This window comes from Megascapheus bottae, chromosome 9 (assembly GCF_031878675.1).
Source record: "Megascapheus bottae isolate mThoBot1 chromosome 9, mThoBot2.hap1, whole genome shotgun sequence".
NCBI classification, from domain to species: domain Eukaryota; kingdom Metazoa; phylum Chordata; class Mammalia; order Rodentia; family Geomyidae; genus Megascapheus; species Megascapheus bottae.
The window spans coordinates 52,298,857-52,318,994 of NC_143517.1; the positions used below are offsets into that span (position 1 = coordinate 52,298,857).

Consider the following 20,138-nt stretch of genomic DNA (forward strand, 5'->3'; position numbering starts at 1 on the left):
GATTGATTAGAAAAACAAAACAAAACAAAACAAAAAACAAAGCTTAAGACATCAATGCAAAGGATTTAATACTAAGATCTTCAAAAAGGACATGTTGAATCCTTAACTCTAAAGTTGATGCAGTTTGTTGTAGGGCCTTCCCTGGGAAATTAAGGGATCAGGGTAGCATATCACAAGTGGATTAATAACTGGAGATGTTATTCTTTGTTTTGCTATTTGAGAATAGCAGAAAGCAGAAGGTCTAGAAAGAAGGGACCTTCAATAGACACTGACTCCTCCATACTTTTAACTTTGCATTCCCAGGCTCCAGAAAAGTGAGACATAAATTCTTGCTTAAAGTCTATCCAGTTTGTGCTATTTTACTGTAGCTGCCTGAATAGACTAGACAATCAACACCAACAAAAACAATATCCAGGGAAGTTTGTTTTATTTCTTCCAAGTGTGTGTTGAAGCAAAGTCCAGGCATTTCGAAAATGTAAGGTGTATGCTGAAATCTGCCCGTTCTTTCTGCTGATTAATATCTCCATATGGGAAGACTCAAATATCTAATATTGAACAGAAGGTCACTTCTATGGCAAGTTTATATCTGATAAATGCATAAGCCACTCAGTTCCTTTAACTGGAAGCAACTCTCATTCTAACTAGCAAAAACCAGATGCAAACATTTCAAGGCTTCTGTAGTTACCTTTAAGAACTACTATTTTTAGTCTTAAAGTGATGTCAGTTTTGTTTTCCTATTATTGTTTTTTCTCTTGGAACTATCGTATCAAGTAGACACTGGATTTTCTAAAGGATGTCTGATGTAAAAATGGGCTTGAGTGTTATTATGCAAAGGGAAAGCAGTAAAAAAAAAAGTGATAGAAGCTGGGTACCAGTACATAGGATGTTTCTGAGATAGTACTTCAGCCTATTAAGCCAAGTACATGTTTGTACTCTGGTAATGCCTTTCCTGTTTCATGGTCCACACTTCCTTCAGCTGTAAATAGCTTACACATCTTTGTACATTCCCTTTAGAATAGATCACTGTTCTCTAGCTGTAGATATTTTATCCCAACTCCTATGACCTTTCTTTTTTACTTTCTTTCTTTCTTTCTTTTTTGTTGTTAGCCATGTTTTTTGTTGTTGTTGTTGTTGTCGTTTGTTTGTTTTGCCTGTCCTGGGCCTTGAACTCAGGGTCTGAGTATTATGTATTATGCATCTGGGGTAATGAAGGCTGCAGGAAATGATTTTGTAAACACACACACACACACACACACACACACACACACACACACACACACACACCTCTATGAGCTTCAGCGAGGGGAGAACAGAACTGAGCAGAGAAACTGGATGAAATCAACTAGAAATCTGCTACTATGGTAGCTTCACAACTTTTTTGATTGTAACTCTATAATGTGAACTGGGGAAACATTGACAAATATAAAGAAACCAATTAAAATCATTTATCATCCTACCACCCAGAGAGAACTACTGAAATAATGCATACTCAATTGCAATATTCCTTCTTTGTACATGATATATGTATATATATATATATATACATGTAACATTTCATAAACAGATTCCCCTATTTCTCAAGCCCTTTCTCACATTATATATTCTTTAGGATGTAACTTTAAGGACTATATCAGGTTGTACCTTGTGAAATTAAGCAGAATTACTTTCCTTTATTATTGACCCTCTAGGTTTTTTAGATTGCTTTTCATTTTATAAATAGCACTATGAATTCTTTGTTGTTTGTGGTGTTGTTATAAATCTTCACATGTCAATCATCTTTCTTAAAGGAAACTTAAAAGCATATCCGTTTAAATTTAAATCACTCAGCACACCCTCTACCTAAAAACCCATACTTGGGAGTGTCTCCGGACAAAAGTCAAACAATACTTATCAGATAAACAATATTATTTTCATATAGCTCACAGTATATATTTATCCCCTCCTGCAGCAGCCTTCTTTCAGGCAGCACATTATTTCCTCTAGGCAAATGAACTCTTACCAGGTTAATCTAAATGCAATAACATGAAAGTCGGCTGACCCAGATTCCTCCAATATCAGTATGCATGCAATTACAATATTCCACAGATTGAAAAATACCCAAGGCTCTTGAAATCACATATTTTACCATCCTTTCTTTTAAAACGATGCACAATCAGCACTAAAAGCGGAACAAAGTTTATAGCCAGTGGAAGTTGATTTTGTGAGTAAATATCCAAGTTACATATAAAGTAACAATATCCTTTTGAACTTAAGATCACCAAGGGTGCCCTTATTTGTACATCTCTGTGTGGGTGGGAAATGGTCTTTAAATACTTATCTCTTTTTTTGATGAAAGAATCTTGCAAGCAAAGATTGAGTGACTAAGTCTCTCAACCTCCCCAGGTGTCACAGTGGTGACAGTCTTTCTGCCTTCCCCTCAGTCCTCTCCCCACCCACTGGAAGGGAACAGGGTACCTTGTGTGAGTAACTGCAGGTTTCTGACCTCTTCCCGCACCTTCAGCTGGAGCACCTGTTGTAGGATGTGCTGTCTAAGGTTCTCCTGGGCAAGCCCCATGCGCTCCAGCTTCTTGTCTGTGAGTCTCAAGAGGGCTCGTCCTGAAAAGGGGTTAAATGAAAAGAAAAGCAAATGAACAATTCGCTGGAGAAGGAGTTCCAGCCTGGGCTAACTTTGTGAATAGAAATTTCCAACTCAGCTCTAATGCTTCAGAATAGGGGGTCTCCAGCTATAAGCACTGGCACATTCTGTGAAATGAGGGAAGTTGAAGAGATGGCTGTTGTTGGGAGGGATGGGGGAGAATGACAAAAGGAGTGACATTGATCAAGATGTACTGCACTCATAAACTGATACGTCGAATTGAACCCCTTTGTACTATGACTTGATGATAGTAAAAATCTAATTAGAATAAGATAGGGATAAAGAGAAGTCACATGTGTAAGAGAACCTGAATTCTTACACAATGGCAATAATCCTAACTTGTCTATACACGCAGGTAGATATAACAGCAAATTTCAAATCTGGATATTTGGGTCACAGATTGCAGGTTTCCATAGAAACACTGATATTCCTGGAGGTGGGCTCTCAGGTGACCACAGCAGCCTGTCATTGACACCCCAGCTGCAGAACCTGATGCACTAACTCTGGCTATGAAAACTCCAGCAGCGTGCAGCCCGAGATACAAGCATGCATCTATGAAACACATGTGGAAAGTCTGGCTGGCATCTGTGGCCTTCCAGATGTCCACTGCACTGCTGGCACTGGACTGGTGTCTATCTCCAGCTGTTGAGAGCTTTGATCTTAAAAACCCCAGCCACTAGCTGAGGACAAAGGGTCCAACAGGGTGAGTGAAGGAGAAATGAAGTGGACAAGGACATTTGGAGAGCACAGAGCAAGGCACACTGGGAGTGAGTTCCTACAGTGTGACCCACCTGGACACTGGGCAGCCATTTATTGTCTTTTATCAGTCCCTTTCCTTCCCCTCGAGATCTGAATGCTTCCCTTCTACTGGGATTGCTATCATCCCAGAAGTCTCTGCTACTCCGAGCTTGCGCTGGTATAAGCACATATCGGTTTCAATATTAACTACTTAAGAGTGAGTTTGTAGGTGGGCGTGGGGGCTCATGCCTGTAATCCTAGCTACCGAGGAAGCTGAGATCTGAGGATGGCAGTTCAAAGCCAGTCCAAGCATGAAAGTCAGTGAGACTCTTATGTCCAATTAACCATCAGAAAGCCAGAAGTAGGGCTGTGGTTCAAGGGGTAGGGTGGTAGCCTTGAGCTGAAGAGCTCAGGGACAGTGCCGGGCTGAGAGTTCAAGTTCCATCTCACACACATATCACACACACACACACACACACACACACACACACACACACACACACACACACACACACACACACACACACAGTTTCCTAGTTCTAAATGGTTCTAAATGGTAGTCAGGTGGCTTAGGCAGCTAGGGGTACAGTGTCTTTTGCCCACTCAGTGCTCCTTGCACAGTCTAAAGATGAAAATGTACCAATACACTGAGGCCTTCTCCAGATATGGAAAGAGAGATTACATGTCTTGTTGAAGTAAGTGCTCTAAGACAAGGCAGAATGTGGAGGTGGGGGTCTATGCAGGGACTCCTGATAGGAAGATGATAGATGTTCTCATTTGGGGGATTAAGAAAGTAAGAAGGTGACATGGGAACAGGAGTAAATAGAAAGGATAGAATTCCCAAAGCATTTAGAGCAATGGCTAGTGTCACTGTGGCAGAGGGTACAAGACAAGAGAATGACAGGAAAGAGAGTCTACGAGCAGGCAGGGGCTAGATAATACAGCCCTTTCCACAAATAGATCATTTTGAGCAAGGGTAACTTGGGCACAACATCAGGTATTAATAGACCCTGTCTGGTAACTATGCGGAAAGAGAACCAGGGGAAGGGGGTAAGTATAGGCATCCCGAAGAGTCTGGAAAATACCATGGAACACAGAAGCCGAAACAGGAAGTTATGGTGCCTTGGGACTGGAGAGGAAGAAAGGAGTAAGAACTCTGAATCTATTCTTAGAATTTCTAATGCCTACAAGTAGCACATGAAGGAAAAGCAGACTTCAGAGATGATTCAGGTTTTCAACCTGACCCACCAGTGGCTGATGGTCCCAGATATGAGCAGGAAACTGAGTCACTTCTCTAGGAGGGGATGTGTTGAAGGAAGGAAACTAGAGATGTGCTATTTTCTTTTCCTTCTGGGAACACCTGGGATGTAGAAGAACAATGTACAGGGTACAATTAAACAAAAAAAAGGACAATTAAAATTGTTCACTTGGTGGTGGGTGTTAGAGGAAAAAAGACCTGAACTCCATCAGAAGTCTTCAAGGCTAACAATAACACAAAACTTCTTATGGAGGTCCAGGTCAGGAAATATACAATGAGAATTGTCATCCAGCTAAACACTGAGCTGGTGCAGTCTTGGAAAGTAAGTTTTGGCACTGTGTGCCAGCTCCAGAGCAGTAGGTGGGACAGGGCCCCAAGGTACTCAGAAATTCAGTTACCGTTTCTTAAAAAGATGAATAGTGAATTTGGTAAGGCAGGTTTCTTATAGAATGGACTCCAACTTCTGGCTTTTGAGCTAAAGTTCCCATTTGAGCCATCCGTTCTGCTGATTTTGGATTTAGCAACTTCAATAATTACATAAGTCAACAGTTTATTACTGATCTCTCTCTCTCTCTCTCTCTCTCTCTCTCAAAAACAGTGAGGATCAAACCCTTCACAATTCAGAACCACCATGATAGCTGGCTGCCAAGTCTTCATCTTCCTCTTCCTCCCCTTCCTCCCACTTCTCCTCCTCTTCCTCCTCCTATCTCTCTTCCTCACAGTAATGTGAACAGTTACTGTGTGAAACATAGTAACTGTACATGGATGATCTATTTTAAAACAGGTCTCTGAAAGTATTGTGACTGCTTAAGAGCTATCATAGCTAAAGGTCTGACACCTAACAAGTCACAGTATAAGTTATGCTGCTAATGTATTTTGTGCCTTTTCAAGCTCATGGCTTCTTATTCTTACACAGGGACTTGCCCCCAGTCAACAAGGCCGAGGGTCAAGGGAGTTGAAGGCAAGTGACAGAAACACAGGCCTAACATCACCATGCTTCATGGTCTTCTCTTGGGAGACAGAGGCAGAGGACAAGGGAGCTAGCCCCTCAGCCACTGAGCAGACTCATCACTTCCTTTATCACTGTTGAACCATGGACTGACCTGGCCCCATGGACTGACCTGGCTCCTCTGCTAAGAGCTGGAAGATAGATGAAGAGGATAATTTCCCTGCCCAAGGCACAAATGTAGGTCCTTTGGGAGCTTATGACAGAGGTGTGTAATGTTTGGCAACCCTTGAACAAGAGACAAAAGTCAAGGCGGTGGATAGGAAGGGGAAAGGCAGGCAAGGCACAGGAAAGAGGAGAAGACAGGCTGTGAGAACCAGAACAGGACACTGAAGGAAACAGAAGGAGGACTGCAGTGCTGGGCATGAAGCATGAGGCAGAAAGGAGGAAGGAGACCTCACCCAGCTCAGGTCTGATCTCATCTCTCCCTCTCCTCTCGCCTCAAAGCAGCACATGTAGATAGAAGAGGTGGTGTGTGCAGTACTGAGTCATCTCCCTGCAAAAGGAATATCAGCGCTCCACTTTTTGCCCATGACCCACAGATGGCAAAAGGACCTCTTTGTTGCTATTCATCCCTGGTAAAGGTCTTCTCCTCTTCCTTTTTATTTCTTCTACTCCTCTTTTCTCCTCTCCTTCCATTTTCCTGTTATTGGATCTTGATTCCTCCCCAGAGGCCACAAACTCAGTGTCCTGGCTGTCAGGCAGGGATCACTGAAATTAGGTAGACTCTAGTGGACTGGACAGTTTGGCGTTTCTACAATTGGCAATTTAAAGACACGTTGCTATATAAAAACACAGTTAAGAATATAGGATTATAGGTGCTTCTTTTCCTACTTTTACATTAAGACCAACTGAAAATCCAGGCATTAATGGCATTTCTCAGTTTAAAAAATTCAGTCGTAAAATTCAAGGCATTAAGAAAATGGAGGGAAGGGGTAAAGCTTGGAGGGATGGGGAGACTGATGACTGGGGTAATGCTGATTAAGACTCATTGATTTATATACTTTACTGTGTAGCATCTCCTTTGTACAACTACCTAAAGCTAAAAATGAAATGCAGATAATGAAAAATGCTGTCCATTTCTCCACGTTATAATAGGCATACAAATCATGGGTCATATTTGGCCAAGAAATGGTCCTATTTTCAACAGCTTGTCTTATATTTCCTTTTCCTTCCTCATTCTTCCTCCTCTCATGGGAAAAGATAAAACTCCTCAGAGTTTTATCTCACATCCCATAGGAATGGGTTGTAAACTGTGTCACTGAACTTTGTGCAGCCTATTCTAAATGAGCGGCCAAGGGTTCTCAAGGGGGAGTCAAGGACTAGTCAGAACAAGCCCTTTGTTTATTATAAGCTGAGGATGTACTGCGTGTCTATCTTCATCAACCTCCAACCCAGTGTCCCTGAGTTCTTACAGGTAGCTACAAGTCACACACTCACAGACCTCGTAGCAAGGACTCGGAGGTCAGCCAACCCAATACCTCATTTCCTGGCAAGAAGATGAGAAAAACCTTCCAAAACCAATCTATCTCCTTTCACTCCTACCTGTGAGCATAGCCCATTGCCTAGCCTTCTCTTGTGCTCTTAGTGGCATTCAGTGATTAGCAGCCAATTCCCCCACTCTTCTCTAGGCCAAGGCAGAGAAGGGTTAATAGAGATTTGCCCTGTGGTTACTGTAAGTACTTTACCTACTGATGGGAAATACATATTGATTTATTATTATTTTTTTTTACCAGTCTTGGGTAAAAAGACTGTTTTAGACAATCTATGTCTTTTTTTTGGCTGACTATATTTAGGTACTGATGATGTTAATAAGAGGAAATTGAAATAATATTAATTCCCACCTGAAATATAAACTCAGAAAGAAAATATATTCTAGTGCTTTTTAAATAGAGTTGAAACAAAACCAAATGGTAGTGTTGTGTTATTTTTAGCCTTCTATGAAGGAATTCATGGCTCACCAGAAGTAAATAAAAGGTTAAATATTTTTATGTTGGTAGTAGTACATATAGTTACCAAATCCCCTCTAAAAAGTTACTTTTAAAGCCTAGCGCTGCTGGCTCATGCCTGTAATCCTACCAACTTAGACAGCTAAGATCTGAGGATCACTGTTCAAAGCCAGTCTGGAGATGAAAGTCCAATCAAGCACCAAACAACTGGAAATGGAGCTATGGCTCAGAGTGGTAGAGTGATAACACACAAGCTCAGGACCAGTGCCCAGTGCCTGAGTTTGAGCCCTATGACTAATGACAACACTTTTAAAATCACTAAAACATTTTGTATAAGGATTTTGTTTTAGTTCCTGAGAAGACTCAGAAATTACTTCTCTTGCACAGATTTTGCAAGCAAATAAATCTAATAACAATCTAATGGAGACTATGGCTTAAGATTTGTGATAAATGACTAAGTACCTTTCCTGCTCTTGATAGGTAGAACAAGCCTGTTGGTACATTTATACTTATTTTTCAGGATCTGTATGTATTCTGGGATTGTCTCTGAATTAAGAATCACCAGATGCATTGGCATCTTTTACAGTTAATTAAAAAAGAGCCTATGAAATGTCTACAGGTAAATGTCATTGTCCTCAATATTCTTTTCATGGCCATACATAGCATTCATATACTGAAGAGAACAGGAACGAGGCAGTTTTTTTTTAAATTTTTATATGGTAGCTTTTATTTATGGATTCATTTTAAGTAATACTGATAGTCAAAGAAATGCTTAAAGAATAGTTTCAAGCCAAGATTAACTTTCTTTTCTTGATATTGATTTTCTTGATATTCCTTAGATTTTAAAATATTTAACTATTAGTAATCAAGAAGTGACTGCTGTCCCTGCTTCAGATACATTCAGTAGATGATTGATTGGAGATCAGGGTGCCAAGAGAAGGCAGTGAGAGGGAGAGGCCAGGCTTGAGATGAGGGTAGCAGACTGGAGGGAGGGAGGTAGACCAAGGATCTCACTGTCGACTGTGAGTGTAATGGAAAGTGAGTGCAGAGGTTTGCTGAAAAACATGATGATGAAATTTACATTGCAACATTTTCTTTGGTTTCTTACAAAAAATAATCTCAGTTGAGAATCCAGATAATGCTTCAAAGTAAAGTAAAGTCATTAGGAAGTGAGCTTTTGATGAGCTAAGGCATCCTGGTAGTTTTTATTAGGGAGGTGCATACAGGAGGACAAGCAGAGAGGGGAAATATGCAAGTAGAAACAGAGGAATGGGGTGAGAGAAGTAGTATTTGTGTTCCTGGCTGAGGACATAAATGAAAGTTGCAACTGCTGATGTAAAAAATATGTCAACAAGTATGAAGGAAAAAGGCAATAGCTGTGGTTTGGATATGAAAGAAATTTGATTTGACTGTGTTGAGAAGATGTTCAGTAGAAAGGCAAACCAGGCATGTAAGTATAAAGGCTAAAACTTCAAGAGGAAGCCATGTAGAGAATTTTATCTTGGAAGTCATCGTTGTAGAGTTGACATCAGAATCCCTGGGCAAAGAGAAATTGAATGTGAGCAAAGAGGTCCTGGTTCTGATCAAATGAAGAGTTCTAGTATAGAATGAGTCCCATGGGTAGATAGTGAGAAGCACCCCCAGGAGGGACTGGAGACATGGAAAAAGACGGGAGAATGAAGTGGTACGAGTGTGATTCAAGCTGGGTGCCCATGGCTCATGCTTAAACTTTTAGCTATGCAGGAGGCTGAGATCTAAGGATTAAAGTTTGAAACCAGCTCAGACAGGAAAGTGTGTGAAGCTCTACCTCCAAGCATTCACCAGAAAGTGAAGTGTGGCTAAAGGGGTAGAGCACCAGCTTTGAGTACAAAAGCTAAGGGATAGCACCTGTACCCAGAGTCTCAGCATGAGCACCGGGACCAAAACAAAACAACAAAAAACATGTAGTTCAAGAACATGGCCATATATTGAATGCTGATGAATCTAATATTAGATCCTTAGAGAAAGCCTTGTAGTGGAAAATCAATGAAGCACAGAAACCCTGAGTGTGCACATGATGAGAGAGTGGACTCATGTCTACATCATATAAGAGCTATTCTCTTAGGTGAGGTATCTTTCATTTGACCCAATAGACAAAGGTAAAGGACTTAACATGGAAATGAATCCATAAACCTTTGCCACCTCATTATAACAATAAAAACATCATCATAAACAACAATTTATTAGACAATTATGATGTGCTGGGTGTAACTGCCAGCAATTGCTCATTCTTTAATGTCATCTTTGTGACAACCTTCTGGGTAAGTTCAACTATTAGTCTCATTCTATAAATGGAAAAAAATTGGGTTTGGGGATTTAAATAATGTGAGGATTATCACACATATAACAAGGAGTAAGCAGTAAAATTGCAAATGATGATTTTTCCAATTCCGAAGCTCATCTCCTCTACACTCTGTGCTGCCTGATCTTTTTCTGCATATACAAAGAAATTGTTTGAAAAAGAGAATCTTCCCATATTTTATTTCCAGTCCTCATTAGAGTCCCATCAATCCCATTTCTGTATAATGCTAGAAGGTGAACAACATTGCTTAACAAAGTAGTTTAATAGTATTTAGGGAGGAAGATTGCTGAGAGAGAGATGGGTTACAAAGGAAATGAAATGAAGAACTACTGTAAGTAGTAAAAAATGTTCTGAAATTGAGTCTGGTGATGGTTTCACTGGGCCATTCATAGGTAACAACTCATCAAATTTCACACTGCTAAGTATGTACAACATAAATGGTTGATGGTACAGTGGAAAAATGGAATGAGAAGGATCTAAGAAAAGTAGAAAACAGATATTATGAGCTACAGAAAGCCACAAATCTCAACATTAATTGATTGTACTAAGTGAGAAAGACTATATACCATGCCATGCTGAGCTTTTCTGGAGATGAAAGAGCTTACAGCTTACTCTGAAACAACTTTTCAGAGTATCCTGTGGACAGCTGTCAGCCCTTCTGGGAATTAGCTTGTATACAGAGCCTCTTCTTAAAAGAAGCCTGAAACCAATGACTGGTGACACAGGCAGGGCAAGAAGTTACCTAGATCCAGCCGCTAATCTAACCTGGCTCAACTTAAAAGGGCAATTCAAGCTCCAGAATGCCCATCAGGCATTCTGTGCTGAATCATATCCTAGTCTCAACTTGTTCTTATCTCTCTAAAAATACTGCATGCAAAGATACTATCCAATAAACTTGTGGCCAGCAGATCACTTTCTCTGAGCTAGCTTCTTACTCTTATAGGGTTTTAAGGTGTAAAGAGGTACCAATAGACTCTCTGACACTAACATTTCATGTAGCCCATGGTGATGTTAAAAATGATCAGATGGTTTATTGTTCCATCTAGCATATTTATAGGTCACCTGTCTTTGGAGAGAGTAGATGTGTGTGGGGGAAATGAAAATGAATTTTAATAGTGGCCATGGAAATGTATAATTAGTAAGATAAACCTACTAAAAATTCTGTGTACATCATCTATTGATTTTATAAGCGTGTCTCATTTTCCATGAACACTGGGAGTACTATATAAACATGGTACACTATGTACCTGAGCACCAGATAAAGCACAAATACATACAGAAATATGCATACACATGCACATATTTTCACACATATATAAACATGTATGCATAATCAATTTTGCTGAGGGCAGATAATTCATAATTGACATGAATTATCTCATCAGGTTGCTACAGGTAGACACAATTATTCCTCCCCCCCCTCTCGGCTGTGGGGCTTGAACTCTGGGTCTGGGTGCTTTCCCTGAGCTCTTCAGCTCAAGGCAAGCACTCTATCATTTGAGCAACAACGCCACTTCCGGTTTTCTGGCAGTTAAATGGAGATACGAGTCTCACAGACTTTTGTGCCCAGGCTGGCTTTGCACTACAATTCCCAGATCTCAGCCTTCTGAGTAGCTAGTATTACATGGCTCCTGGCATTCCTTTCATTTTTTTTTTAATTTTGGGGATAATGTATACCTCTATACATTATAATTGCATTCGCCAGGTAGTAGGTGCATTACTTCTCACATATACCCCTTCTCGTGTTTGTCCCATTTTCCTCCCCCAGACTTATCAACTAATGCCTAGAGAGGTTAAGGATTCTGACAATGGCTTTGGTCAAATCTATGACAACTAGGATCCAGACAATTTAGTTTTCATTATTATAACACAATCAACATTATTTTCAGTGAATTTCTTACATAATTAACAAAACTAACTCACTGATCTGTGATTATAGGTTTTTGTATAATAAGTTTCCATTAGAAGACACCTGGATAGTACATAAGCAAAAATCACAAACAACAAAGCCACGGGGAAATGGAAAATCATTCTCTGGCCCTTGCAGAAGCTACATTTCCTCAACAATTGAAATGAGCTTGCTTTCACAACGGAAATGTATTCCTCTGTATGCTGAGTAATGAAGCATAGCGGAATACAGGCCATCAGCTACAAAAACCTGTAAATCAACACACATTGCACCATAGTGGCACAAGCCAGGAGACAGCCTCTGTCCAAGAAGGGGCTGGTTCCAGTGAATACTGATCAGCCACAACGAACAGAGCTGAAGTTGAGAAAATATCTTATACCTGATAAACCTATTGCTGTCATAATATCAACAGCTTGAATTCAATGAAGACTATATTGGTTAAATTAAGTGGACTACATAAAGATGTCAAATGTTACAACTTTACTATTCCAGTGAAGAATAACTTTGAAATGTGCCCAAACTGAAGAAAAGAGATGGCCCCACTTTAAAATGACTACATCTCCAAGGGCATATCAAATTTCTTTTGGTTTAGGCTGAATTTTGCAGTGGCACATCATCTCACTCTGAGGACTCTGGACTGATTTTGTAATTTGCTTCTAACAGAAAGAATGTTAGTGTTTAAACTGAATATGTTCAGCTCCCTTCCTCTTTCATAAAGCACTGTGAAAACTACACACAGCTAAAAATGTCCATTTATACCATTTTTTTGTTTAGATTTTCTTTGACAGGAAGTCAATAGCCATCCTGATTTTGTCCTTTATCTAATCTTAGTTTCTCCTTAGGTCTTATATATTTCTGCAATGGATTGTTGTTATTTCTGGGCACTATTTAAAACACAAAACATATCATGAGGATATATAAGAAATATATAAGAATATGTCATTTAAAAATAGTGTGTGCCAGGCGTCAGTGGCTCATTCCTGTAATCCTCAAGAGGCTGAGATCTGAGAATTGCAGTTCAAAGCCAGCCCAGGCACAAAAGTCTGTGAGACTCTTACCTCTAACTGCCAGAAAAAAAAATGGTGTTGTGGCTCAAATGGTAGAGTGCTAGCCTTGAATTGAACAGCTCAGGGACAATGGCCAGGCCCAGAGTTCACACCCCATGATCATCCAAAAAAAAGAATGTGTGTGTGTGTGTGTGTGTGTCTGTGTGTGTCTGTGTGTATGCACTCCTTGAGGGTTTTTTTTTTCTCAAATTTATTACTCTACCACTTGAACTACAGCTCCTCTTCCAATACTTTCCTGATTAATTGGAGATGAGTCTTATCAACTTTCCTGCCTGAGCCGGCTTTGAACAGCCATCCTCAGAACTCAGCCTCCTGAGTAACTAGTATTACAAGTATGGGCCACAAGCACTCAGTTATATATATATATATATATATATATATATATATATATATATATATATATATATAAAGTTTTCTGAGATAAGCTATCACTATATAGTCCAAGATGGCTGTGAACTCACAATCCTTTTGTCTCAATCTCCTAAGTGCTGAGATAATAGGTATGTGACCTAAGAATATGTCTTTTAAATAAACTATGCAGTAAGATTCTCTGTCTCAACAACACACATAGTTCACACACATATACATACTGACATACTGACTCACAAATATGCACCTTTTGAAGATACTGACATTGCTCAAAATTTACTAGATGTTTCTGCATTTAGCCTTGAGATTTTATTTTCAGAATACCTTACCATGTATTAATGTATCCACATGATTTTTCACTTATATGATGAAAGTGAGCCTTTCTTGAACATGATTTACATTTCCTTTATTTCTTATTAGTTATATTTTAAGGTGAACATTTTGATTTATAAAACTCCATTTCCTTGTCTTTCCAAAAGAAAAGGCCTACATTTAAAACCAAAAGAGTCTAAAAAATCCACTACATTTAATTGTGAAAACCTATGCAACCCAGGGAAGTTAGAGAAGAAAATGTCACAGCTGTGAAAAGAAATAATTCACTATCACAAAGTCATTGAAATTAGAGATGGAAAGCTTCATTAGGTCATCTATCAAAGAAGGCACATGCATTTGACACCAAGATTTAATATGCTAGAGAAGTTGGGTCACTGGAAGCACCTATAATCTTCTGACAAAATTGGGAAACTAAAAAAAAATCACACTTAAGGAGCAGAGCCTTCAATCAAAGGTGCAAGTCCTCATAGACCAAAATATCACAGAGAAATATGTAAGATGTAAAGGAGAGGCAAATTGGAAAAAATCACACTGAAACATCAAGGAGGCAGAAATATAACCGAAAGTTCTCTAGATAAAGATTCAAATCATGTATGATATGCATTCTGGCAAAGGATTTAAAATGGGAATTATGAGAGGCAGAAAAGCCAGAAGGTCAAAAAATTCAGGGGTTGGGACTTACAAAGGAACTAGAGAGCCAGAAAAGGCCACAGGGGTCATAGGTTGGTGGATGTCACTGTGTCTGTAAAAACCCTAACCTTTCATTTATGAAATGTCATTTCAGCCTAGAAATCTCTGGCCCTGTTTTTCTTCCAGCAAGGAGCAGTGAGTAGTAGTTCAACTCAGTGTGTGGGGGTAGGGTGGAGTGGGGTGGAGGATATTTTGGGGAGGAGGGAAGAAGGAGGTATGGGACACTTTGCTAATAAAAGAAAGAAAATCACAAAACTAGGAGATATTGGCATTTATCAAGATAATCAGAGCAGAGTTATCAAAAAAAAAGTTCCCTTCAGATTTTACCATGTGACCTTGATTAACACTGGTCTTCGATAAGGCATCACAGTCTTGTTGATATTTTATTGCTTTCCATCATAAGAAAAAAAAATCTGATAGTAGTAACCTGTTGCTTCAAGCCACTTACGATAGGAAGCTTTCTGAATGGAATATACAGAAATCAGGCAAAAACTACACTGTGTGCCGGGTACTAAGCTTCCCTTGTGATTAATTACATCTGTCCACATACACCCTAACATCAGCTGTTGCCTGGGTAGGCAATGCTGTATCTTCACACCCAAGTGCCAACTCTTCACGCAAGAATCCAAAGAGTATCAAAGATTAGGTGGCAATAAGTCTGTGGGATCATGTCTGGGGCTTCTAGAATAGAATGCTTCTATTCTATGCCATTGCACCTGAGGCCTGTTCATGTGCCGGTATCAAGCTGCTTTTATAACTACAGAATTAAAATAGAGTTTGAAGTTTGGTATTGATGTTCTTCCTGCTAAGGATTGTTTTTGCTATATTTGGATTGTTTCTTCTATTTCATTAACGGATGTTGTTGGGATAATGACGGGCATTGCACTGAGTTTGTAGATAGCATTGGGCAGGATTATTTCACAAATGTTAATTATCCCAATCCAGGAACATGAAAGGTATTTCCACCTCCTTAAATCTGCTTTAATTTCCTTTTTAAGGTTTTCATCATAGAGGTCTTTCCCCTCTTTGGTTAAGTTAATTCCTAATTTTTTTTTGAGTGTATTACAGAAGGAGTTGCTTTCCTGATTTCAGCCTCACTCTTCTTATTGCTGGCATACTGGATCAAAGACCTTGAGTAGATAAAAGGTAAGAGCAGATATCCTGGAAATCTTATAGGAATGGATAGGGGATATATTAGGGTTCTTTCGCACAGGTCAAAACGTTCTAAATAAAGATCCAGAAACACAACAAATCAAATAAAGGCTGAATAAATGAGATTTCTTCTGAATGGCAAAAGACACAGCTAGCAAGATAAATAGACAGCCCAGATATTGGGAGAAGATCTTTACTAGATATACAGCAGAGAGAGGTCTCATATTAAGAATATACCCAGAGCTAAAAACATCAAACCCCCAATAAAAAATCTTCAAACAACCACCCCACTAATGAGTGGGATTAAGAATTAACAAGAAAGTTCTCTGAAGAGAAAATAATAATAATAATAATAATAATAATAATAGTCAATAAACAAATGAAGAGATGTTCAATATCTCTGTCAATAAAGGAAATGCAAATCAAAAACTACATTAAGGTTCCACTTCACCCCAGCTAGAATGACCATTATCAAGAAAACAAATAATAAATCTCAGTTTAGGATTGCAGGCATGTATTGTTGGCACAGAGCTCCAAAGGAGTTTCTTTAAACAAAGTGTGAATATTTCAAGAAAATGTACTTAAAGGGTCAACTTTAAAGATCAGGGCCTGATAGCCTCTATGATACAGTACAATGAAGTATCATAAAGAAAGAAATGTGGGGGGCTAGGAGTTTGGCCTTGTGGTAAGAGTGCTTGTCTAGCATGCACAAAGCCCCAGATTAGATTCCTGGGTACCACTTATATAGAAAAAAACTGGAAGTGATGCTGTGGCTTAAGTATAGAGCTCTTGCTTTCAGTAAGCCCAAGGACAGTGCTCTGGCCCTGACTTCAAGCCACAGTACTGGCAAAATAAGGAAAGTAAGGAAGTAAATAAATAAATATGGGGGGGAAAGTTCTAGAAGGTCAAGAAACAATAGCAAAATCTTACAAAGATCTACTAACCTTCATTCAGAAACTATGGTATTCTTGACTACAAAAATGCTTCCACATCTATGGAATAAATATGACAAACACTGGTTGTTCACCAACAATAAAAGCTAAGTTTTATGGCTGATTCATTTGTAAAATATCCTATATGTTATTCTTCACATCTCTTGGATCTATATTAATTGTTGTCTGTACTAATTTTACAAAGTTTCTCCTTCTTGGAAAAAATTCCAAAAACGTATCCAGACTCATTTTCTCTCTTTTCCATCTGGAAGTCCAAATACCTGTCTGTTAGAACATTTGATATGAAGGTTAAGATGTCTATAATTTTCTGAGAGTCCAGTTGCAGGGTCTCATTGCTAGCCTGAGCGTATAGTCACCACACATTTAGCTTGATTTTCCTTATTGCCAAAGAAGGTTTCTGTTACACAAAATTTAAGTAGTGGTATTTGTACAAGTATTAATAATTCAGAATGTTAACAAAACTAGTTTATATTCATGTTTCATAGACTGGGATTCTGAATCAATTGATCTAGGGTGCAGTCATGGGGTGTTACTATTAGAAAAATATTAGTTCATCAAACTTTCTTTAATCTGTGATCCTCACATCTCAGTCTACTAAGTAGATAGGATTACAGGCATAATAGAGAAATATTAGCTCACCATTGCCTTCTCCTGTATTTTCATTCTTGTTTAAATTGTCTTTCTTAATTTACATTAAAAAACTATTCTTGCAACCTCATCATAATGGCTGAAGTAAAAAAACACCAATGATATCAAATGTTGGCAAGATATGGTAGAACATGAATTATTACACACTGCTGATCAAAGGGAAAATGAGAATAATGACCTCTGTAAACCTGAAATACTTATTAAGCTATCTATAATCTATGTCTGCATCTATATCTATATCTGTATCTATCTACATCTAGAGCATGAGTATCTATCTTAGAAAGATAGATACATGTTTATATACATATGACTCAGCAATTGTACCTAATTTTTTTCATAGAACAGCACTGTATTGATAAACTTGCAATTTGACTTTTATATACGTTTTATTTACTCACACAAGAAAATACTGTTCAGCAATGAAAAATTAGAATAGTTGTGTTCAACAATATGGATAGATCCTTCAGAGACTTTGCTGAGTGAGGAAAGCCAGGCATGAAATAAATAAATAAAATGAATCTGCCATGGCAGATTACTTAGAACTGGGGTTAACTCTGAGGTTATGGCTTGTGAAGAAGCAGATGGGTTTTCTGGGATTCCAGAAACACTCTGTCTTGACCCATGTAAAAGTTTACTGAGTGGAGTATTTAAGATTTTTAAAAACTGAATGTTAGTTAAACCAGGAAGAAAAAAGAGAGAGAAAGAAAAAGAAGATGAAAGGAAAAGTGAGTGAAAGACAAACTATGTTGTCCTAGAATCAAAAAGTTATGGAAAACTTGTTTGAAATTCTTTTGGATCTTTGCCACTAATGACTTCATGGACTTTATTATGCTCTTTTCTCAGCTGCAATTCTAAACTATACAGAAAATCTAGATGGCAATAACATTTTCCATAGATAAATATTAACAGTAGATAGAAATCATATGTGCAAACAGATAATAAAGTAAATATTGCTGTTTCTTTTTTATTTTTCTCTATAGTCAGTCATAAAAATAGACTCCATAGAGCAATACAAGAAAGTTCAATGACATGGAGAGGCTGAAGAATGTTGGTTTAACTAGGTTACACAAGTTTGATTGAAGCCAAATCTAGTATCCAGTTTATTTTCTGCTGACTACAAAAAAGAAACTTAAACAGGAGTAATATATAGAACTTCTTTCAAATATATGCCTCCTACATTTCTTATGAGGAAATTAGGGTAAGATAAACACTATGATTTGCTTTTTTTTACTTATATCAAAATATATACAATTTACAATCTTTACTGTTTTGAAATGTAGAATTACTATATTCACATTTTTTTGGAGTGTAACAGCTCTATAAAATATTTTTTCATCTTATAGAATTATAACTTTACCCACTGATTTGTAACTCTCTCTGCCTTCTCCTCCTTATCCTAGCAATCGCCATATTTTTTTAAAAAATGAATTTGACTCTATATAGCATGTCAGATAAGTAGAATCATGCAGTGTAAAGAAAGAAAGAAGGGAAGGGAGAGAAGGGAAGGGAGAGAAAGGAAGGGAAGGGAGGGGTGGGGGAGGGAAGAAGGAAGGAAGGAGGGAGGGAAGAAAGGAAGGAAAGAAGGAAGGAAGGAAGGAAGGAAGGAAGGAAGGAAGGAAGGAAGGAAGGAAGGAAGGAAGGAAAAGGAGTGTAAATGTACTTAAAGAACAGGCTTAACTGAAGTGGGAGAACAGCTGGACCCAGAAAGTGGTAATGAAGTTCCAACTTTTAGAAATCAGATAATTCGCAGTGATAATAAAGTCCAGAATATAGTGGAGAAGTAGGACAATAAATAGTTACAGAATAACATTTGAGACAAAAGCATTCTTTGCAGGGTATGGATGCCTAGTGAGAAGGTAAACAATGGGAAAGAGTAAACATGAAATGGGAGGGTGATAGAAACACTGAAGGTGAGTGTCTTGAGATAAAAGGGAATCATAATTTTCCTCTATATCCTTCCAGTGGCATTTGTGTAGAGAAAAGTTCTAGTTGATTATTGAAAATTAAATTTCAGAGATTATTTACTTACATTATCCTTCCTAACTTTATAAATACAAAATACATTATTATACTGTCAATTTTTCCTTGTTTGTTTGCCCATTTTGTAGTTCATTTTTGGTAGGAATACAGTAGGATGTCCACAATTAAGATAAAGAGAAAATCACAAATATTAACAAAGCTATGGAGAAACTGAATTCTGTGCACTGTTGACAAAAATATAAGATTATGCATCTATCATACTATAAGGAGTTATATGGAGCTTCTTATTTTTCTCAAATAAAGTATAATTAATCATAGGATTCAGGAATTTTGAAGATATTTCCATGTGCATATTTATGTCAGAACAGAAGCAACTCAAATGTCTATTGAAAGCTGACTAGGCTGGGAATGTGGCTTAGTGGTAGAGTGCTTGCCTGGCATGCATGATAGCCCTGGATTCAGTTCCTCAGTGCCACATAAACAGAAAAAAAAGCCAGAAATGACACTGTAGCACAACTGTTAGAGTTTGAGCTTTGAGCAAAAAAGCTCAGTGGCAGTGCCCAGGCTCTGAGTACAAGTCCCAGGACTGGCAAAAACAAAAAAAATAGAAACAAAGTTGAATAGATCAAGAAAATACCATATACTGTAACATGGCTAATCCATGAGGATTTTTGTGTGTCTAATATGCCAGTCACACAAACACATACATGAACACATACACATGCATGAATGCACATACACACACACACTTAAAGTGGAAACATCTAAAGATAAAGATATGGATAGCCAGGCATGAGGAGATGGCAGTATTGACATACTTACTAGCTGAGTTAGACCCTGTCCTTCCCTGGACTCTCACAGTGGCCAGAAGTTTTTCCTGTAGTTTATTCTCAACTCTGTATCACTGCCATTGCAACCATCAACTTCCTTATGCAACACCTATCTATGATCATTGTCAAAGTGATATAATCTACCTTGCAAAGAACCCTGAGTGGCTGGCAAAAGAGAACTTCTACTGTGTAACTGAATATCAACCAACACTTTTTGCTTTGGGACAGAGAAAGACCAAGAAGTCATTGTTTTCACTTTCTTAAATTTTAATTTCTGAGA

The 20,138-nt window shown here is 38.3% G+C and overlaps 1 protein-coding gene across 1 annotated transcript in view; it reads right to left on the reverse strand.

Moving 5' to 3' along the window:
* Samd12 (sterile alpha motif domain containing 12) overlaps window positions 1-20,138 on the reverse strand; it is a 378,226-nt gene that overhangs the window by 168,128 nt on the left and 189,960 nt on the right. The window contains exon 4 of the mRNA XM_090339306.1: window positions 2,455-2,595. Within this exon, the coding sequence (XP_090195432.1) occupies window positions 2,455-2,595 (141 nt within the window). The remainder of the gene's footprint in view (window positions 1-2,454; window positions 2,596-20,138) is intronic.